General features: G+C 38.8%; 1 protein-coding gene across 6 annotated transcripts in view; it reads right to left on the reverse strand.

Annotated features, from left to right (window-relative positions):
• The window catches only part of LOC119020583 (teneurin-3), a 274,733-nt gene that overhangs the window by 46,813 nt on the left and 203,749 nt on the right, over positions 1-24,171 (reverse strand). For all 6 annotated transcript variants that reach the window (XM_037100051.1, XM_037100045.1, XM_037100035.1 and 3 more), the window contains 9 exons: positions 23,866-24,012; positions 20,635-20,765; positions 20,392-20,480; positions 14,660-14,779; positions 13,232-13,364; positions 12,725-12,853; positions 9,069-9,200; positions 8,756-8,891; positions 4,540-4,683 (listed from right to left, as the gene is read on the reverse strand). In XM_037100051.1, the coding sequence (XP_036955946.1) occupies positions 4,540-4,683; positions 8,756-8,891; positions 9,069-9,200; positions 12,725-12,853; positions 13,232-13,364; positions 14,660-14,779; positions 20,392-20,480; positions 20,635-20,765; positions 23,866-24,012 (1,161 nt within the window). The remainder of the gene's footprint in view (positions 1-4,539; positions 4,684-8,755; positions 8,892-9,068; positions 9,201-12,724; positions 12,854-13,231; positions 13,365-14,659; positions 14,780-20,391; positions 20,481-20,634; positions 20,766-23,865; positions 24,013-24,171) is intronic.

Here is a 24,171-nt window from a genome sequence, read left to right on the forward strand (position 1 = left end):
GTTGGTCACTGAGCTGTCGTGCTATGGCCAGCTGGCGTCTCCCACTGAAATGGTTCTGCTTGGGGGCAAGTCACCAAAGTTAAATCATGTGGTGTGTCACAGAAGACGGGTCTTTATGCCCCCTACAGACACCAAGGCTGTTTTAAACCTGATGTTCTGTTTTAAGTTTAAGTAACTTCAGCTACATCGTGTTTGCAACTTCTGAGACCATGAAATGTTTGGACTTTTGGGATGAAGGACATTTGGTTCGCTCCTGCCCTGAGGCCAGAGAGTGGCCTGTGCACAGCACTCTGCAGAGAAAGAGCAGGAGTAAGAGGCAGACATGCAGGACAGTGAGCAGAATGTGAACCTGGAACAAGCTGAGAGTGGAAGAGTCAGTAATGGCGGATAGGTCCAGACCAGACAGAACTCTGAGGTAAAGAAGCAGGCAGGGAGAACAGGTGATACACAGAAAGAACGCTGCAGTCAACGTGTTGTGCTGGTGGCTGAAAACGTGTGAAGGGAAAGCTCCACAAAATAAATCTCACAAAACAGTGCTGACAAAGATCAGAGCAGTGCTAAAAATAAGAAAACACTGGAGGAACTGTCACTGAATGAGTGTGAGTGGATGCCTTCAGAAGATGATGAGATGACTTTTTTTTTCTCTTGAGGAAATTAAAAACATTCTTTCACTAACCAAAGGGCCGTTAAAATGGAGCAGTTATTCCCTAATCTCAAAGGCTTTGTCAGGTCTGTGGCAGAGCTGAGGAAGGACCAGGATTCTTTTAGTGAGCAAGACTTTTACCAACTCGAGAAAACAGTAACAGAAGTCAAAGCTCAGCTAATTAAAAATGATGACCGACTCAAAAAAGCCTCTCCACACAGTAGTTGTATGTGTCTCTGTTGTATCATTGAGTTTTTTCTTTTCCATGAGTGATTTAAAAATAGGTTATTTTAATATCAATGGAGCAAGAAGTGATGTGAAAGGAGCTTCTCTTTTCAAACTCATGGAAATAAAGAAGCTTGATGTGATTTTATTTTCAAGAAACTCACAGTGACAGTGAGAATGAACATGACTGGAAGAAGGAGTGGAGTCATTCTCAGTGGTGGGGTGCTGTGCTTTTCTCGGAGGGATTTACAACTGTTTCTTTTAAGGTGGAAGAAATAATGTGTGGTCATATTCTAAATGTTAAAGTGCAATATGAACATGTGAAAATGATTTTTGTTAATGTTTATGCTCCAGTTTTGAACACTGACAGATGGCCAGACTAGATGAAATTTATTGTTTAAAGCATCATTTAGTATTTTCAAAATGTGTCAAATATTTCCTGTTGGTCTGTCTGATCATCGTCTTGTTCAGTGCTCTTCTTATATTCAGAGTGTTAAGTACCACAGTGCCTATTGGCATTTTTAACACTGGTAATTTAAATGACAAACCTTTTAGAGAAGCTTTGAATTTTTTAAGGGTTTCACATCAAAAAAATAAATCTGGCTTTTCTTCAGTGCAACGGGAGTGGGATTTGGAAAAAAGTCTAATGAAACAGTTTTGATAGCAGTATACTACACAAGTAGTAGAACTACAGAGTCTAGTAGATTCTAGAGGCCCTTAAATCTAAAAAAGCTGCTCTCCAAGATGGACAAAACACGATATGTTCTGTGACTGTGACTGAATATGAAACAGTAAATAGGAAAGTAGCTGGAAATGTGAAAAAAATCCAACAAAACATAATATCTCATTGCCAGTGATCACTTATTGTACAGACATATCATGACATCGCCCTGTTGACATTCTTTGTGGAACTACCAAGAGAATAATGCCTATTTGATGCACTCCATCTCTCTCAAACACACACAAGATTGTCCTATGGCCATACAGTGTGTTTTGGTCTAAACAAGGACAAAAGCACATTGTGTTTCGCAGCACTGCCCCCTCAAGACACAAAATCACACCCACAGAGACCAGTGTGCATACAAGCAGAAAATTACCAAACACATGCGTAGTTTAAACACACACACTGAATCGGGTGACAAGGTGTTGAGAGGACTGCCGGGAGAGAGGGATGAATAGCAATGTGATGGATAGGGTGATAGATAGAGGACAGCCGGGGGGGGTGGGGGGGGGGGGGTACAGTATAGTATAATATAGTATAGATATAGTATAGTATAGTGTTTTCAGTACACAGGAGGAATGCAGAGATTGTGGAGGAACTTGCTGTTGGCTCTTAATGCACAACCACACTCACCTCAATACTACTTTGTACTTGTATTTAGTTTATTTAGTCTGTTTCATTCTTTCTGACTTGTTTTCTATCTGTGTAACTAATGTGCTGACTTGTTTGTGTTTGTGTACAACTATTCAACATGTCTTTAATTGCCTTCCGGGGACAGATAAAGTTCTCCAAACTGCTTCTGATGTGCTGGTCGGAACTTTGCATGGCAGAGCCAAATAGCCAAACTGAGCTTCTTCTTCAGTCCACAAACTCTGAGACCTTCACTTTTGTCCCAGTTAACTTTGGCTGAAGATATACTGATATAAAATACCAATATGTCAGTATCCTGCTGGCTATCCACCAAGCTGACCACATCATTTGCAAAGGCTGACAATTTTAAAGGTGCATTACAACCTGGAAGTCAGGTCAGCTCTAAGTTTGTGCAACAAAGCTAAAGAATATAACAACACCTTGGAGTGGAGCTTATAACCAGAGCAGAGCAGTGACACAGGCCTCCAGTTTTTGATGAACTGCAGGTCATGTTTCTTAGGCGGTATGGTAAGAGCCGCCCTCCTGTAACTCAGCGGCAGACGCCCTCCAGTGAGATGGTCACTGACCAACAGCTGCAGCAGCACCTGAACCAGCAGGCCCTTGTTCAGTTTCAGCCTGTTGTGTGCTTTGTGTCTTCCTGCTGTGATCTTGCTCCTGTGGACAGGTACGGATGCGTCGACCCTCCATTCCACAGCCAAAACAGTTCATCCTCACAGAAGATGCGTTTTAATCAAAATCATCCACTCTGAACTTCAAACTTAACTTTTCAGTTTTTGCTCTTCAGCATCACAAAGGCCTGACTTCTGAGGAAACAGCGTTTTTCGGTTGGTAAGATTTACAGCCCAGAGGAATCAGTTTTATTGGAGATGTGTCTCTGCAACATTTCATTATTAACGAAGGGAGCGACTTTAGACAAGATTATCTTTTTGGCTGGATTAATCAGTGACACCAGGTGTCCTGGATCATTATGACTTGTTCAACAACCATGCTCACTTTATCAGCACTGTCCAGAAAAACAAGAACTCCAGTGTTCATCCTAGATGCGGACATAATCGTTATAACCAACCATTTTTCCAACTGATAATTGCAATCCTCCAAAGAGCAATTAACAGTCAGACAGAGTTTAACTCCGTGTGGGCTTGTGCTCTTGTCTAGCCCCATGCCTCTGAGTCGGCATGACTGCATGCCAAGGCCTGCTGTCACCGCTTCAGAACTGAACCGCTTTAAACTACAGCATAAAATGCAACTGCATTGATATATCACTAAATAAACAAACAAACATACAAAGGATATAAACACACTCTCGCTGAAATGCGCACCCACTCTCACCATCTTCCACTCTCAGCATGCACTCAGAGAGAGAAAGAGAAGAGAGGAGCGAGACAGAGAGACCGACAGAGAAACAGACAGAGAGGCAGAGACAGACAGAGATCCACAGAGAGACCAATAGACAGAGAGAGAGTGAGAGAGAGTATATGTAGTGTTTTCGGAGCTGGCGCATATAAACTCTGAATCAAAACATACACAGTGAAAAAAAGGATTTCCTACTGTGATTGGGGTGTAGTTACATTTATTAGCATCGTGTAGTTTCTCATAGATTTGTTTGTTCATTGACTCATATCTTGTAATGGAAATATTCAAAACAAAAACTTTGAATAAATGTGTTTTTTCTCAACTTTCCAGCTATGTGTTTCAAAGAAAAAACTAGATCAGCGACATTACTGTGACGACACCACTTGATACCATTCTGCTACAGAGCATTGGAGTCAAAGACTGACCCATTTTTTCAATCGTTCATTATGCTGCTTTAAACATCAGCTCGTACATCTAGTTTCACCTAAATGTATGAAATTCGGTACACATGTCTACCACACCTGGATCTACAAAAAAGCATGTTGGTTCCATGAGCTCATCCCAGCAGGGAGTTAGCCATTTTGAATTTGGGGTGATTCACAGGTGTCTCCTCCTTCAGCTTTAACCTGATCTACTTGAAATTTCCACAGGCACACATGATTCACCGTCAAACAGGAAGCGCACTAAACTTCACAAGTCCCAGTCTGAACACATTTATAGGCAAATGTTCAGTTACACTCACAGTGCCAGCAAAACATGACATTTTCTAATCTGGAGGTACTGCTCTGAGCCCGGTGACTGCATCTGCCTCACACATGGCGACAGAACACTTCAGACCTTGATCATGTTTTTTTTTTTTTTGTGAAGATTGTGAGTTTTTATTGAAAGTCCATTGTGGTGCAGTGATATTGTGCAGGATATGTTTTTGTCAAGTCATTGCACCTACCATTCTGCAGGTCAAGGATGTGATGTTTATCCAGCGTCCATCCTCCCATATTGGAGGCATCCAGCTCATAACCTTGTAAAATGGCCGTTCTTTTCTCCCACAAGATGAGGTCCAGGCAGGACTCATATTCAAACCCCACCGACACTACAGGACAGACATAGACAGTATGTGCTTCAGAGCAAATCAAAATACATACAAGACAACGGTAAGATATTTGCTTAATCACAATGGGTGAAAACGTGACACATCATAATGGAACTGTCCATTAAATGCTTTATGGAAATATGAACACCAAGCAAGATGCTAAAACCAATAGGATATGATTCAATTTGTATTCACACATGCACATGCATGCAGCATTAAGGGAGAAGAGAAGAGGAAAGGCAGGTACAATTGGTAGAAACAGACGGGAGGGATGGATATTTTGAAAGACAGAGAAAAAGAAAGAGAGGCAAAGGCTAAAATCAAATAGTCAGAGTGAAACTCACAATGAATCTCTGCAAAGCTGAGAAGAGCTTCAGTTCAGGTGATGATTCTCTGTTTTTGATATTCATTATAGCTGCTAAACTGTTTGAATTCGACAATACAAGTCTCTATTGATCGAATCAGCTATCCTGGTATCCACCTGAGAGATATTCCTCCAGTTCTTTCTTAATTTCTCAGATGTAATGCTTTGTTCGCTGCCAAGGACAGAAGATAGCAGATATTCTTCCATGTTTTCCTTGACATAGATCATCTATCCTTCCATATCCATTATTAATCACTTTTTGTCTTTTAACCCATTGCTGCAGTCTCCAAACTCTTTCACAAGACTTTCTCAATTATCTCATAGTTACTGACCGACATAGAAAGCCAGTCCATCAGCCAAAAAACATCTATCACTGTTGGGAAAGCCAATGTTTTTGCCAAAAAAAGAAGAGGAGAGCATTTTCCACAAGCAAGCACAGCTTTTGGGATCACTACTTTCTACAGTACTACATTCACAAACATATGTCAGCCCATGATATCCTGAATTCTCAATGTCAAAAAACTGTCTCAAATCTGAAATGTTGTTCAACAAATAAGCCAAATATGCCTTTTTGTTTGGGCTGGGTTCTAATGTATTTTGCATCCCACGCCAGTCCATTTCCACCACTTTAGCTGTACTCTAGTTTTCCATTTTCCATCAGAAAGGAAATCAAAAGAAAATCAGATGTTTCTGTGTTTTTGTCTATTGATAAAACTGAAGACATTCCATCTGACACATTCAAATTGAACTTCTGCATTTGGCAGACTGCTGAGAACAGTGCTGCCAGGCAAATTTTTGTATGGCCCAAAGCCATAATGAGAAATGGTGAATTAGACAGTTGCTTCTTCAGCAAATTTTTGATATGCAATGAGTTTGCCAGAAATGCACTCCTGACACTCTTGGTGGTTAAGCTACCTTATTAAAACGTATGAGCACTGGTTTCAGAGGTATTACTAAACAAAGCAGTAAATTGCCAGAATGTTCAGCCCATTAAGCCTGGCCACCAGCCTTAATAACTCCCAGAGGGAAATGCCTTCTTGACGTGTCCCTCATAAAGGTGTCAAAGAGGTTAGCATTCCTATTATGTCCAAGGCATTTCCCTGTCAAAGCCTTTCTGCAAAACCTACTTGAACTTAGCAGTCTGCAGCTTTAGTGTGTCCAGCAAAATCCAGCACTACAGGGCAATTACACCAGTTACTGTGCACTGTATGTTGTCAAAACTACAGTGCAAATCAGGAGGTTTGTTTGTGTTGAATTAGTGCAATTTAATCATTGTACACATTTAATTTACACTCTTGTCATAAACTTGTAGATTATTATCAATTATTAAGTTTTCCCGTGAACCTGAAAAACTGCATTGTCAAGTTTTTGAAGTTTTCTGGACACGTTCAATTTGAATTAACAAGCAAATAGTGAGCGACAGCAGGACTGATTGATCTAACAAATGGTTCAGGCTTTTTCGTTTTGTGCAGTATGGCTATTTTCATCTTATGTCAAATGCAAATAGCAACAGATAATAAATAAGGCTCAAAATCAATGAGCAAATTAAAAAAACAAAACAAAAAGACAGACTTAAACATAGTAAATTTGCACAGGACATCCAAAATGCTGCTGATCCTACTCTATGCTCTATGATACATTTGGTTTATTTTCCATAATTGTTTCAAACTTCATCAAACAAATGCATTGTTAACAGTATGTGCTTATGAATACAAACAATAAAATGACATGCTTTGGCAGACACTGTGGTGGATAGTGGTCCCATCATTAAGGAAATGTAAGTTAGGTGTGGTAAATAATTACACAAATGGGCAACACTGAATAAAACTTTGTATCCACTTATTGACACTTTGAACCGCTTTGACTCAGGCTCTTTTTTAAAAGATAAATGTAGACAGTATGCACATAGCCTCCTCCATATGTTAAGTGTGTGTTGAGTGAAGAAAATAAAAAATAAAAAATAAAAAATCTATTTCTATTTTATATCAGGTAATTAGATAAAAATGTAATGACAACATGCTGTCACAATTTGGCATTTGGCATACTATCATTTATTGAGACATATACCTCTGTTCAACTAGTCACCAGTCCCACTTAAAACCTGTCAAAATCTGGCTTTTGTATGCAATGGAACTGCTAAACGTTACATTTACACCCAGGTCAATTGTCTCTGCAGTGGACACAGGTTTTTAAGACCTTGGCTCAGCTTTGATCTAAATGTAGGACCTGGGTGAACACGCTAAATTCTGCTGCGTGAAATGATGACACGTTATCAACATCCTGTGGTGGCATGTAAATAAGGAGGGAATTTGGGATTTGGTCTATTCAAGGATATTTAATTACTGGACACATTGTTGGAGGTGGAGCCCCTTTCATTCCCATGAAAGCTGCTCAGTGGTGTTTTGAAGCAAAAAAAGCTTGATTTTGTGGCTATGAAAATTCCTGGGTCATAGACAGAGAATGCTAAACTCCGGTTTAGTGCCCTGCTAACTTGAAGTCTACCAAATGAGCCCAAAGAATGATTAATTCTAATGTATTAAAGGGTATTCTTTTCTATAGGTTTATTAACTACTAAAATTCTGCATAATGTGATGAATACAAGGGATATTATCCCCATTTACAATGTAGCTTGATTTTGCACTCTAAAGTATTCATATTCCACCAGCCCATAACATTGTGTGATGTTTACTGTTGCTGTGGCAACAAGTGTAATGGCCTTTAGCACATATTAGCAAGTTTAGCCCTATCATCTGAAGACCACCAACTACTGAAATTATTTTTTTTTCATATTTGAACAAAATCAACAAATGCTACCAACAGCCATAGCCCTTACAAACGTAACACATTTGTTATTGCATACAAAAGTATGCAGGTACCTACTCAAACAATGTAATGAGGTTGGGCATCAGAGGGGATTTAGAAGTTGTAATTCACAATAATGACTGAAAAATAAAAAGTTCTATGCTGTATACCTGCACCACTGGTTAAAGTTAAGTCAGTCTGGGTTAACAAGCCACAGCTAATTAACTGCTTTCTCAACACTGCACTCTAGCTGGGCTTAACCATATACCCTAGACTGTATGTTTCATTTATAGGCTTATGCAATTACAAACAGTAACATAACAGTACACATTTTTTGTTTATTTAACTTACTTCACAAAAGAGCTGTTAAAGTTAATAATCAGCTTTAGCAGTCATAATAACATAGTGTTAGACTACATACATCCACTTCCTGTGGATTGCCAGCCGCAATAGGGACAGCGCCGCTCTGACATCGCGGTGCTAGTTGTAGGAAAATAAAATTCTGTCATCAGGATTTCACTGTCATCATCAGGATTCAAGCACTCCACTGCCACCTAGTGTATACAGTTATCAAGTGCAGACCCCTCTTTTACCACTGTGGTGTCACTACCGTAACACTGTAGCAAACAGGTCGACAGGTGGAGTTTCTACAGTTCAGCCTCAATTTAGTCTGACTGAATTGTTTGGATTAAACCATTCAATGTAATCCATTTAATCTGCATTACAGATCAGAGGCTGCACAGTCTAACAGCCTTCCGCCTACTACCCCTGATCACTGACCACCTGCATCTTGGATTCAGACTTTCAAATGACACAACAGAAAGTAACTGAGAATAAAATTATCAGAGTCTCAGAGAGGTCAGACAAGTAGTTTTCTGTTTAGCTATGCTATAGCAGCAAACTCACCAACTGCCTCAGAAAGACCATAGACACGTTGGCCATAAGCGTCTGTCTTGTCCCAGATAAAGGTGTAGGATAGATTTGGTTGGGCAGGAAACCATTTCTGGAAAAGGCGACCCACCACTGCAACCATCAGGTGAACCTGGAGACACAGCACCAGACACAAAGGTCATGTAACGGTATTTCAGGTGATATAAATTCTTTATGCTGATTAGTAGACTGAAGATGTTAATGGCTGGCAGTCTATGCTGATATCCAGCATCATATCATGATGGTTTAAGGAAATAAAAATGATACTGTATCATACTGCATATCTGACCTTCATCAGGTTGAATGGTATTGATGACTGTGTCATGGTGACTTTGAGGACTGGCTTATAACCCGCAGCTCTGGAGCTCAGGTAGATCAGCTTGAGATCACTGCCTGGTATTGAAGTTTCTTCTTGTAAAACCTGCAGAGGTATAAAATAAGACAGAAAACACATCAGCATGTGCTATTTCACCAACCTGATTGGACCCAGTCCAGTACCTTCTTCAAATTGTCCGACACTCAGTTACTTTGCAATTAATATGTCTACCTCCACACATCTTCAGGAATAGAACAGCTAACTTCTCTTTCGAGCAGGAGAGGGGAACCATCATTTGAAATAAAAGTGATCCTTCATAATTTGCCCGCTATCTATCTAAACTTTTTTTCATCATTTCAATTGATTAATTGCAAATTTCATGACATATTTGGGTGGGTGAAACCCCAAGAATTTGTAAATCTCTGCATCAGAGGGGGCAAGTGGCAATCAGACAAACACATTTTCAATAATTCAACTGGACAGCTAACTGGCATTAACATTAAGGACTTTGTGTCGAGATGGATCCCACTAGAAGCTAACTCTTGTCATTCTTTGTCCTGAAAGCTTAAACCCCTGCTGTGTAGCAGCTATCCATTTATACCTACACAACACTAATTTTATCATATTATATTATATATATATATATATATATATATATATATATATATATATATATATATATTATATTATATTATATTATATATATTATATATTATATATATATATATATATATATATATATATATATATATATATATGTATATATATATATATATATATATATATATATATATATATATATATATACATACACACACACACACACACACACACACACACATACATATATATATATATATATATACACACACTCATTAAGAAATATATAAGAATATATATATAAGAATAAAAAAAAAAGCTCCTCCAGGGAAGGACTGTTCCAGTGTTATTTTTTTCTTCTGCACTATTGCCTTTTCATTAGCCAAGCATTTAGTGTTCATTACAGATCCATTACATCCCCTTTAAGCCTGCCCTTTTCACTGCCCTCCTCTCTAATGGACTCAGCTCCACCAAAAGCTAAGAAGCAGCTTTCCATTTGCTTGCTTTTGATCTGCACTCAGACTCACGCAGACACACACACACACACCACATGATTTCCCTGTATTGCAGACAGACAGACGGAGAGACAGACAGGCAAAGACATACACACAGGCTTGTCAAATAAAAAATAATTACGGAACCCTGGTTCAGGGTTGTAAAATTATAAAACAGACATGGAGTTCTGTCATCTGTTTCATTTTCTCTGTGGACTGATTAGCGTAATGTGTCCACACACACACACACACACACACACACACACAGACACGTATGCACGTCCATGCTCACACACGTATGCACACACACGCACACACTCATTTGCCTGCATCAATACACACACCACAAAAAGATAATGTAGTGCAATGTGTGTGCAATTGTAATTACATTCCTTCACGGTGAGCCTCAGTCGGCCACCAAAAGAAATGTGTTATTAGCCTTACAAGCAATTAGTGGCAGGAAACAGGGTGGGGCTGTGTGTGTGCACGCGTGTGTGTGTGTGCGCAAGTGTGTACGTTTGTCTGTGTGCATGTGTACATGCGCATGCGTGTACCACAAGTCTCCTATAAAAACAGCCACTCGAGAGCCACAGTTCCTCAGCTGTGGTAACTTTGGGTGTGTGTGTGTTGTGTGCTTGTTCTATCCCTGTGTGTCTGTCCAGGAAACTGTTAATTTTGTTAGTTGTTGTTTTTTTCACAGTGAGACTATCATTGCTATTGATAGTGCTAATATCAGTTGTTTTTTTATTTTAATTTTTTTAAGTAAAGTAAAAAACTGAGTAATTATGCTACTTTTAACATTTACTGTTACTGTTTTTTCTACTTTTTTTTTTTTTTTTAAATTGCCCCATCTCCCTGTTTCAAGTGAAAAAGCAATTACAGATCATTTCATGCCAACTCACTCCGCAATCAGAACTTTTCCTGTTTCCCATCATAGATTTTCTAATAAAAGTTAATGTAAAAACTTCTGTCATGTTCATGCATCCCTGCACTTTCCTATACCTGCACTTCACATGCTTTTTGCTATGCATTTATAGATTTGGTCATTTTTGTGACTCATTCTAAGCCTCAATAATTGCATTTTTTTTTTCACTTCGATAAAGGTGTTCCTATATTTTCTAGTCTCAACTTCCCTGGCCTGCAGGTGTCACCGAGCATTTTATCTGGATTCTATTCCAATGTTTTTTGGTTTTTCCAAAGAAACAAAAAAAGTGTTTATTTATAATGATGCTGAGATTTAACAATAGTTAACTCCAAGCCTTTTTATATTTTAGCCTTTTATATTTTGATCACCCCTTTGCCTCTTAAAACTAGAGGAGAGGTCTGTCTTTATGAAATAACTCAACACGTCAACTAACTCAACAAGTGTAACTGGGTACCTAAAACACCAATGATCAATAAAAAAAAAACACCTTATCAACAGGTATAGTCATCATAGTCAGAGATTTGATTGTAGGAAAAAAGGTTGTCTCCTGATTCATTCATAATAATTTTCATCTGCTTCTTAAATGAAAAATTGATTCATCTTAAAATCCTTGCAGCACAAACATAAAATACATGTGCTTCTTAATTAAACTTAATGTAGTTTTAGTTTACTTGAGTTTTACTAGATTTGCATCAGCTAGTGTACATCAGGTTTTCTATATCCACCAGGCTCCCTAGTTCAGAAAGAGTTCTTGGCCACAGTTGTGTGTGTTGGGGTGCATTCATACTGAAGTCAAAGATTAGCAGATATAAGGAAAAATGTAATATTAATGGATTCTGGAACTGCTTACTTACTACATTATTGGTTGCAATTATGATGCGTTTTAGAACTACAGCTCCTGACAATTCACATTGTCCTGCTAACGAGGATCAATCTGATTAACATCGCATTTCTCTAACTTTTGTTATTATATAATTTTCCCACAAATTGCAAGCTTTGTTGCTCTCTCACTCTGTATAACCCTCTCCTCCTCCTCCTCCTCCTCCTCTTCCCCCTTCTCTCTTTTCATTCAGGCTCCCTTCTGATGGACCACGGACCCTTGGGACCTTCTACCTCTCCTGGCTCCTGCTGCCTCACATATTAATGCATATGGATCATCATACCCTGGGTTTCACTGGATCATTGCTCTCCTATGTTTTAATAACTCCTTATAGCTGAATTTTATCAGATCAGATCAGAACATCAGATTTGATGCCTCTTCACTCTGATCTTCTCTGTTTTTCTGCTATTTATCTTGTGTGGCCTGCCCTCTTCCCGGTCATCACAGTGGAGAGGAGATTGTGTTGTTTCAGCAGCACTTGGAGATGCCTAGGCCTGCTTAGTTGTCTCCTTGATCCACACATGTTTTCATTCTCTCTCCTGTAAACAGTGATTTTGTAGTTCTGTTCAGTACATGCGACATCTACTGAATGTCTGTGTGTCCTGAAAGAGGGATCGCTCCTCTGTGGCAGTTTACTGAGGATTTTTTAAAAGTATAAATATTGGAAATTGGACATTGAAATTGGTGGTTACTATAAGTCCGTCTGTGTGGTATTAACTGTATTACTTACCTGTGTTTCAGGTAAGACAGGGCCATCCTCAGGTGTACTTCTGTGAAATGTAGACAGAGGTGATGCAACAATGACAGGATTGGGTCTGATAAAACCACTCAGGTCACAGCTAGGAATGTCATTCTCCTCCTGAAATAGCCAGACGCAACAAGTGTCAGTTAGTTACAGATGCACCATTTCATTGACTGTGAAACAATGAGTTCATTAGTCACTCTCTTGGTAAGCTAGTGAGACAGTGTCTGTCAGATAGTGTATATGTCATGAAAAAAGACCTCAGCAAGGAATGTCATCCTGCTCCACATGGTAATCAAGTAATAACGTCAATAGCAAATTCGCTTAACTACTCGATCAGTCAGTGCAAAGCAACAAAAAAATTGAAGTTGAAAGCTTCAAAATAGTTATGAAGTAAGTGGCACATGCAACACTTTTGTTCCTGCCTGCCTGACATCAGTCCATCAACACTCGAGGCAGACAGATATCTAGACTGACAGCAGTTGCACAGCTCACCTTCTTCATGACCAATGTGTCCATCACGTAGAAGACGTTCCATGGCACCCAGACAGTTCTGTACTGAGTGAGGAATGGAGCACGCTCAAAACTCAGTGTCAGGGATGCCCCGCCATTGGCCAGGAGATCGAACCTGCAGCACATCATTAACAAACGAACACCAGCTTTAAGTTCAAGAAAACAACTAAAGAATTGTGTAAATATCATTACACTACTTTTGGCTTGATTAAAATGTTCCTCAGTTGTTTTAATTTGAAATCTCTTGTAGCATGATACAGAAGATACTGTCCTCTTGAGCTGTAGAGTTAACAGACTCCTCAATGTTGAACTTTGAGATTGCAACTGGTTCATTTCAATTTACACGTGTGTTTGTGCCTCTGTGAATTTAAAAGCAATTTCCCGTGAGTGTGTAGATTGCATATGTTGTTGAGTGAGCGTTTCTGTGTGTGAGTGTGTGTATATTTGAGTACATGTTTTGTAGTGGTTGGTGTATTCTTATGAATCCACTGCATTTTGGGTGCAGAGCAGTGCATGGATCCATCTATTTTACAGAGGTGTTGAGGGAAACGTCCATCTTGGTAGGCAGTAAGGGGCTGGTGTGTCTCTCTCTATGCAACGTGTTTATAAGACTTTACACAGCAAATGGTTTTATGCAAGATGCCTGCTTTTGTTACGGTCACTTTGTGATGTGTATCTGTAATAGACACTTTTGTGTGCAGTAACTTGTGCGTTGTGGCCTTTGTGTTGTGGTCACTGAACTCCACTTCTGTTGGGTCACTTGTTGCTTGCAGCTCAGGTGTAAACTGGCAACATTTGTGTGTAGTTTGACTACAGAGAGACGCCTTTGTGTGGCGATGGTCGCAGTCCACTTGGTCGCGCATGTGTTACTGCTGTTGTGTTTATTTACAGCTTATTAGATTTGCGTTTGGGATGGAGTCATACCACAGGTCATGATGTAGTAAGGTATGACATTATTGATAAAAACGGGTGATTACTGGGCAAAATATCATGTTGTAAGTATTTCTTTTTACTATTTTCTAAGAAGATAAATGGATGTTCTTCTCACAATGAACATCCAAAAGTGTGTGGTGCGCTGATTCAAGAAACTCTTACAGGACAGTGACTTTACTTCACTTGTCAAACCAGAAGAGCTGCATTGGAGGCGAGCAATCAGAGACTGACATTTGACATAAACAGTACGGCAAGAATTACAACAGCTCACAGTTGGGTTTTACATGTGTCTAATATTTAGTATTTCTGTTAATGGCTGCTACATACAGTATGTGCAATCAGCACTAGTAGCTCCAGGTACATTATCTCACTTCCAGTTTGACATATTTTGGAACCCTGTTACTGTTTGGTGGGTATATCTTTCATCATTTCCGTTTTTTATGGTAATTTAGTGTATAAATAAAAATAAATACGCACATGCCATCCTTGCGCGTCACAGTGTATCCGTGTTCAGGGTAATGGACAAACGTCACGTTGACTCCAATCAGAGGTGTACCATCGGCTGTCAACACCTGACCTCGGATTATCGATACCAAGCTGGGTAGAGAGAGATGAGAGCGAGCGGTTATTCATTATTGAAGCCACAAAACCAGTGCTGGAAAACTGTATCGGGCAAGACATGCAATGATAAACTCTAAAACACAACAACAGCACAGTTGTTCCTATCATCACTATTGCTCCTGGCAGAGTGCAGTGAGGCATCCCTTGTAACAACTGTGGTGGTCACTGCTTAGCTGTGAACAGGAGCTGCACATGCCTGACCATGGCACAGTTTTACACCACAGCGGCCTCAGGGGCCATATTTAAGTGAGCCTGATAACAAGGTCCATTGAAGTGACTCCTCTTTTTCTCCCCCCACTTGTTCATTTTATACAACAAGTTTTCCTGCTTTGGTCAATGATTTCTCATCAGCGCTCCCACTGAAATATTTTTGAATTAGATCCCATGGGTTAAGATGTGTATTTCTGTGAAGGTGATACTGTTTTCTGTAATTTCGTTCTCATCCTTTTGCTTTGACTTTAACTTGCTGGAAAACTTTAAAAAATACTATAGTATTCACAGGTTCACAACATTGTTAACCAGTTGTGTACAACTTTTGCATTTCATAAAACACTTTCTCACACTTTTCTCATTGCTGCAGCACCTTTATTGGCTCTCAAAAAAAAAAAAAAAAAAAAATGGATGTGATGTGAACACAACACCCTGGTGAACAAGCTAATCAACTCTCCTTTTCAAGGGCAATGCAGTAATGTATGGTGAAGTTTGGCACATGTGGCTCATCAGTATCTTTCCATCAGTCTCAGTCAAGCTGCTCTTAAACATTGTTCAGATTGAGAAAAGTGAGTTATATGGGATTATATATTGCTACATTGCAATAAGGAAAATCCTTCTTACTTACTAGTCCTTTAGACTGAACCAGTCACTTGTGGTTAGAAATTGCTGATTGATTTTTTTGATTGTGGAGTCATATGAAACTGAAAAACTTGTTTTTACTTTTGTCATTGTTGTCATTTTAAGCTGTGACTGTCATATTGCAAAAGTATGCAGTTAAACACGCTGGAGGACCAGCTGACTCACTGAGGGGAAAACTTAAGCTGTTATATTTATTCTGTGGCCCAACAGGGAAATCAGGTTGTCAAACTTAGGTTAGATAATGTGTTGTTATTCATGAAATATGAAAGCCAAACCAGCATTTTAGATGCCTGACACATATACACTTTGAAAATACCATCATGAAAAAAAAACCCATTAAGTTGTATGTAAGCTAGTGCATGCAAGCAGGGAAGTAAAGGGTCTGGCAGTGGGGGTCCTGTTAGTGACCAAGAATCAAGAATGATTTGTTTTGTTAATTTGTCTTACTTTAGTATTTTATTGTACATTAATGTACATTTCATTACCAAGACACATTACTGCACGCATCGAGGGCGTGTCGGTCTGACAGTCTGATAACTACACAGGTCCTTCACCCAACAAAATAGAGAGAAATGTCCCACAAAGCAACACTGCTTGACCAACCAACAGTACTGTAGTAACTGTAACTGTCTTTGGCAACTTATACGAGGGAAAAAATACTGCAGCTGTACATGGAGAAGTGTCTGTCCTCCTGCCTGTCCTACCAACTCTTCGTCACATTTCTGCCCCCCCCCCAAAAAAGGGTCTGTCACCAGCAAAAAACTTCAACTCACCGAGTGTCACCCAGTGATGGTCAGCCCTCCAGACCGAGACTTCAGTGAACTTTCCCCCCCAAACAGCCTCCCTCCCCGCGAGTGACAGAATCAGACAGCGTCCAGTTTAGTGATGGCGGTTATATAATTATGTCATTCAGAGTGAAAAAACATAACTGACACTTTCCAGGTTGTTTGGTGGGTCAGGATCTCCATCACTACACATCCATATGATTATAAACTGGCCGCTTGTTTAGATTTACAGGAGGGGAAACACCTTGAAAACACACAGATGTCACCTACATGACTTGTACTGTCACACCTCTTTAGGAGCGGCAGTGCCGGCTTTCTGTGTAAATTACACAGTCCTTTGTCTTTAAGGTGGAGCTGCTTGGAACCAATGTGGCTTCTGTGTGTGCAAAGGGGCTACTGTGTATGTTTATCTACCTCTGCAGGTAGGACACAATAATTTCTTTGTGTGTCCTTTTGAGTTTACTAGTGCCATTTTTAAAAAACACCCTTCAACCATCTTTGTCTACACACACTCCCTCAGCCCCCTGCCCCTAACATACACACACACATACGTGCGTGCGCGTACACACGCACACAGACAACACACGCATTTACACCATACTGTTTTGAGGTCTAATAAAACATTTTTAATATAAGGTTGCAGAGCCATTCCATTATGGAAATACAAGACATTTTTATTACAGGGTTGTGGTCCTCTGCTCTTATGAAACATTCAGGCTAGCATAAAAAATGTGACAAAAGCAGAAAAACGGCTGAACTGAATTGCTGTAATGTTTCTTCCCTGTCAGTAGCTCTGCCTTTTACTCTATATTTTGCAGACTGCCACCCTGTCTCTGGGTCCCTATACTTAATGAATGTCATGTTTGAGGCAGACGTGGGCAGAAATGGATTTTGGCAAGGGATGTGGCAGACCTTAAGTCCCTGCATTGTGATCTCTGTCTTACTCCCACTTTTTTTGCTATATTCATTAAGAAGACAGCCAACGTGCAACAATTCATATGATGGCAAATAAAAGTAGCCCTTGGCTAGGCAAACTAATTTGTGTCCCTCTCTATATATTAAAACAAAAACTCTTCCATACATACAGCAGATAACAGATGCCTGATACTTCTTAAATCTGCTTAGTCCATCAAACTACATAGGTTACACAGAGGTTAACATTTCTTACATGATAAAAAATAAATATAAATTCTGAAGTACTTTTGGAAATCATTCCTGATGGTTCTGATTACTATAAACTCAATCAACAGAGCATAAAAATCTCAGTTTAATCGGGCCAACTGAGTTATGTAAGGTGACCAGATTTCTGAAATAAAAACCAGGGACATTTCCAGTTCAGCAGTCAGTATATCATAATCATTATCTGATGTTATTATCTATGAATAAAAGAGGGGACAATGACTGACCATAGTGACTGTGAGTTTGCTGACGGATTGCTTTTTTTAAACTACTTTCTATATTGTTGGCTCACTTCATATACAGCAATGCATCATATTCCTTAAATCATCATATATTTGGAGTGTGGCTGTCCTGTGAGGACCACAGATCTAAAAAAAAAAAAAAAAAACAAAAACAAGAAAACAAAAAAACAACAAAAAGATAAAGAAAAACAAACAAACAAACAAAAAAAGAAGTCAACTTGACTTTCTGTCAGAAAAACAGCCTGTTTTCGGCTTTGTGGTGAGTGATTCTAATCCAAGAGGGTTTTAAATGGTTTATTGCTTTAGCTAAAGGAAGATAATTTTCTGATAAAGAAACCCTTCATCCTTCAGTTTATCAAAAATCAACTCATGTGGAGAAATATGTTTGTTTTTTTCACTGGATGGGAAAGAGATTAAAGAGTGTGGAAAGTAACCCATAAATAAAACTGTCAGATAAATATAGTCACATTAAAGCACAGTATTTCATGAGATGTAGTGGACAAGAACTATAATGTTATATAAAATGAAACTACGCAAGCACAATTACCTCGAATTTAGGTACATTACTTTTGTCTATGTACGTACTAACGCCTCTGACTAACAGGCGTATTGTGATAAAGACAACAATTATATTACACTATAATACTGCAGCCATTCTTTTCACACTGACCCTTTACTTCTCCCTCTCTAGTCTTAAAAATAGTCTTTAAAATACTTTAATGGTTCTGTTCTGGATTCACCGGACACTTGCTGGCTGTTCCAGCTGTTTTTTTCTAAACATAGGCAAGCATGTTGTTAGTGGTAGAGGAAGGGAGATATGCAGCTGCTATAGCAAGCAGCAACCTCTGTTGGCCAAAATTAGCATGACGTGTTTGTGATGTCAACTATGGGCTCTGCTGCTGACCGTTCTTTCTTACCACGTAAAATACATTTCAACTTGCAGCCTGTTTTTTCAGACAGTTAAAAATGATTTCCGGGGACTGCTCCAGCCAGGGACAGGCACTTAAAAGCAGGGACTGTCCCTGGCTGGTCTGGTCACCCTAGTGTCATATAATTAGGATACAAAAAAAGGTAACCGTATACCTTTAAAGTTACAGAAAAGAATAGAATCAAATTATTCATACAATTTGTAAACATGATGATTAATATGAGGATTACAGTTTTAAACAGGGCTGCTCACTCTCACATAATTACCGTGAGACCCAACCAGTCAACACTTTTTTACATGTTCTCAATTAACACGTCCGTTTTGTCATGCTGAAAGACAAATTTATGACTGATAGTGGCTCAGAAAGACAACACAGACAGACAGCAGCATCCGCCCCTCTCTCCTGCACCACAGTGCATGCATCTGGTTACTATGGTTACCGGGACACTCTCTGTCACTCTGTACTTTCTGGGGTTCTCAATAAGAGGTAATTTATAATCTCCCCACATACCTTGGTCAGCTTTGTTCTCCTGATTTAGTCTATGATGTATTGAACAAGGCAGGTCTGCTGATCAACCAAACTAGTTCATGATCGACCAGGACTGTTGACTTAACATGGGAATTTGAACCCCCACCCCTGCAGCGTGTAATGTCACAGAAGGTCTCCTCATAAAATACTGAGTCACACTCAAAAAAATAAACTGAAAAGTTGGCAGCCGAGATTTGATTACAATCTGAATACAATTTAAGAAAAATGACAATATATTTCACATACTAAAGTCACAACAAATCTGGTGGTGCAGTGAAAACACAATTCTTTTCCATTCATTTTAATAAGGGTAGTGCTTGTAGGCTACAGGATTTTTTTCATGCATGTCATGTTCATGTCATGGCATGTTTAATCCTCACCGGCAGAGATATGACTGCAGATCAGAGGTAGAGCAGAATGAGTCAGAATCTGTTATTTAGCATGGCTAAATGCTGCAGGGGAAACACAATGGATATGTGTTTGTGTAACGAGAAGTTTGACTTATGATAACTCGGTTTGGTCTTGTGCTCCAGTTTCACATTCTGGTTGTTTACTGTTGCTTTATACTGTTTACCGCACCACCGGATTTTGCCTGAATATGACCATACAGATGCCAATTCATTATCATGACCTGTGGGGAAAAAACTATTTTGTGGGGTAATTTCACCATTATTTTGTCCTCAAAGCAGAGAACATCAAAGTGTGACAATACACTGCAAGTCATTTATTTTCTCTAGTCTATATTTGAATATCTAAATTTGGCAGATTTGGTAATCTAAAAATGATATGAAGTAATCAACTTCATTGTTTTAACGTTCTAATAACTGGATTATGTTACAGACCAACATTTTTTGGTAACTAGTGACTATGGGAACCCATTATCAAAGCAACCCTCCCAACTCTGGTGAAAGCCCAGTTAAACACATCAACAATTTCACAAGCTGAGCACAAGAAATGCTTATCTAAATGTTTATGATAAACCTGTGCTTTCATTTCTAATTACAGATTGAAATGCATGAAACTTAATTTATTAAAACAAACAACAAAGGAGAAAAAGAGACAGACATTATTACCTCTTATTAAATGGACTGGCTCCAGTGATGACATGAGTGGATTCCGGACCAACTAAGAAGTGAATGCGCTGGTAGAAAGACCTGGCAGCCTAAGAAACATAAAAGGAAATAAATAAATTTGGCTTCCTGTCATGCCTCTTTGATATATCTGCTACACTGAAAAGTTCTGTGGATTTTGTTTTACAAGAAAAAAAACCCCAAAACATTAACAGTCTTATTTGGATTCTAGTTCTGACTCCTTACTTGCTGAGAGGACAATGAGGATGGAGACTGGCTTAGCACCTCCGATGGGTCAGGTGACCCTTTGCAGTATAACTGGTTCTGACAGGAGGTCTGCAGACAACAGTCTGGATCCATACAGTCAGCCAAGCCATCTGAAAGACAGAGTTGCACAATTATTTTATTCAGAAATCTGAGAGGAGTTTGGAAGGATGTCATATAGACTATGGAGAAATTACAGGTTGAATATTGGCTGGAAAGATGAAAACAGGATATGGATGGGTGAAAGAATGAGGGATAGAAAAGCAATAAGGTTACATATGTACAATCTATGCTTGTGGGGGGGGGGGGTGCAAGGCGAGAAAGATACTGTGTTGTCTCAAAGCTAATTGGAAGGGATGACTAAAAGTGAATGTAATTAAACGTAACAAGACTACACTTCACTACACTCCATGAGTCACGGAGCTCTGCACCTCCCAGTTTTTGTGAATAGGTACCCACTTTGCACAAGGCTTTTCATGTCAAGATCCTTGTATTTCTTTCTCAATATGAAGTTCGTTACAAATTAACTGACAACATGACTGCCACAAACACTGATAAAAGTAAGTAACTGAATTATTATTATTCATATGTCTCAAGTATTGTAATTATAGTGAGCACAATGGAGCTGAGTGTCCTTCATCTCAATGGAGTTTCATGAGAAAAGCCTTTTTTTTGTTTTCTAAGGAGGAAAAGGCAGATTTTAGTTTTCTTCAAGAACGCAATTCCTGTTTAGAGAATTAATCATTTTGGAAAAGGACTTTTGGCTGTTTCATGATTCTGTTTTAAATGACAACTTTAAGGGTAGAGTTTTGGAAAAAAAAAAAAATATATATATATAAATAATAAAAAAAAAGAAACTGATGAAAAAGGTTACTGGATTTTCTTGTGATTTAAATTCACAGTCATATTTATTTGCTGGGAAACATTCATGGTTATTATTCAGAGTCTTTAAACCATTTTTTACTGGAGGAATTATCAGTTCTCTCAGCAATAAACACCTTTCAGCTAAGACTCTCTTGGGAGGAGAATTTAATATGGTAATCATACTGACCATCAATACACATAAATACACCAAAATCTTTCTCTATTGTCAACAGAGGAGTTTTCAATCATTGGAAATTCAAAACTTATACACTGTTTTACAACACATTTTCTGAAATTATCATAAAACTAATTGAACAGTACTGGCCACTTGCATCAGAAAACAACCACTTTGGGAATATTTGAACTAACTTAAGTATGAAATTACAAAATGTGCAATTAAATTTGGCAAAGACTGAAATAAAAAGAAATAAAGAAAAAAATAGAGAACTTTATAAAAACTGTTTCAGACATTACACTGAATATGTTAAATGGTGGTGACCTACTGCCTCAGTTATGGAAACGCTCAGAGGAAACAGAATAGTTCTATCAAGAAAGATCTCAGGGTGCTTTTACACTTCTAGATTATAAGGGAATGAGGGGGGTGAGAAAAATTGCAATTTTTTTGGGTACAGAGCAAAGAAACATTGAGAGATACTCTCTACCCTGATTAAAAATTGAGAACTCTGTAACAGAGGATTATACTGTAATTTCAAAATGTGTCAATTTTCAATGCATATCTTTATAAAAACCATTGCTGTAGTGACATTTCTGATGTGTTTAATTTATTGAAAGATGTCTAAAAAAGCACATAACAGCTTTATCTCTAGTGACCCAGTAATTCTGTCTCCGGACTTTCAGAGGGCATTTGATACGGTAAGTCATACATGTTTATATGGATCGTCTAGCAGATATAGTACCAACAAAGGTGTGTGACAGGGATTTCCATCTTCCCCTCACATTGTTTTACCTCCAAACTATTTAATGTTGCCGAACCCTTTCACAGAAATTCATGCTTTTGGTAAGGAACGCAAAATCTCACAGGCAGACAATACAACGCTATTTTCAAAGAGTACTGAAGAAGTCTCTGTGGCTCTATATGTTATATCTAAGTGTTCTGATATTTCAGGTTTGACACTTAATTTGAAAACAAATAAATAAATAACACTGATCTTACTGGAATATATGTGGTGAAATCTGAGTATGTGAGAGAGGCACCAGCAACAGTCCACTAAGACACAGAAAAATTCTGTCGGGGGGTAGAGAAGTTACTTTTGTCAGCTGTTAAGTGTCTGGATAATCTCCAGTTGCAGCATAATAGTTAATGAGAGGCCATGTATTGTGTTCACAGAAGAGAAATAACAAAATTCCTATTATGCAGTGTTACTCTGGCATCTTCCTGAATTCTTCACAGTGGAGTTGCTCAAGACTGTGAAAAGACAGTAATCAAACTACATGCAAGGTTGAAGTAGCCCAAAACCAGAGGTCTCTTAATACTTTAGTGGATGTGGAAAGATAAAATATACAGAGAAGAGGCAAAGCAACATAAACTAGACTTAAGCTAACTGGAACATGCAGAGTCTCCTTTGGCATGGTGTCATCTCACATTACCTTCATTGTTTTGCTTCGCAGTGCAACTCATGTATGGGCCAATGGCTACTGCATCATATCTAGGTGCTTTAGACAGACACTTACTTGCTTGTTATAACTTCAAATATAGAGTAGATCACACACTTAGGCTAATGAGGTGAATCTTGTTGTGTGGTCTCTGCATACCGAGACTGTCCTCATCAAAACATGACCATATGATACAGGTCAACTGTAAAAACAGCTTATTGTGACCCCCCCATTACATCTGTTGTTAGGCAGCACACTCTAGTGGCCATACTAATAATAATGGCAGCAAAGGAGGAAGTGAGAAGAAGTAGTTTACAGAAAAGTCCATGTGTGGGAGGTAGGGATAGACTGGTGGATTGAGAGTACGATTTTCATCCATGTGGTAAAGTTGCATAAACATAATGCATCACGTAAGTTACATGGGTAACATATGGACATTATTGTTACTCTAACCAGAACAAGTTCATATAACATGTTTCAAACCACATTATGTGAATGTTATCTTCATTATGTCAACATTTTAAATGCAAGAATGTTTCACATTGATCTTTGGCATCTTTCTGCAGCATGACATGAACTTTAATTCTGGACACTTACCATAGTACCCAACCCTGCTAACTGCTAAGATGAAAAAAAAATGTTCCCCTATGTTCATCCATCCATCAAACAAATATACCTCCTCATTTATTTAACTATCTATCTGCATACTCTTGCAGAGTATATAGAAGAATATACCTCCTTCATTGTCCTTGCCATCAGTGCATAATGTTTCCATCGCTACGTGACACCCAGCCCCTCTCCATCCTGACTGGCAGATGCAGTGCCAGCCATTGGATTCCAGAGTGCATCGTCCGTTGTTGTTGCAGAGACCTGGACAACCCTCTGGGCACAGGGAAAAAACATACAATTTGAACAGTTAGAGCAGTGTGGTTAAGTTGGATGGACTTATGGCTGGCCATCGAGGTGTGAAATAGGCTTCAACCAATATACGTTTTTTGAAGGTAGATGATGATAGTTTTATAAAATGGAGCTCTGAAATAT

Source organism: Acanthopagrus latus, chromosome 1 (assembly GCF_904848185.1).
Source record: "Acanthopagrus latus isolate v.2019 chromosome 1, fAcaLat1.1, whole genome shotgun sequence".
Taxonomy (NCBI): Eukaryota; Metazoa; Chordata; class Actinopteri; order Spariformes; family Sparidae; genus Acanthopagrus; species Acanthopagrus latus.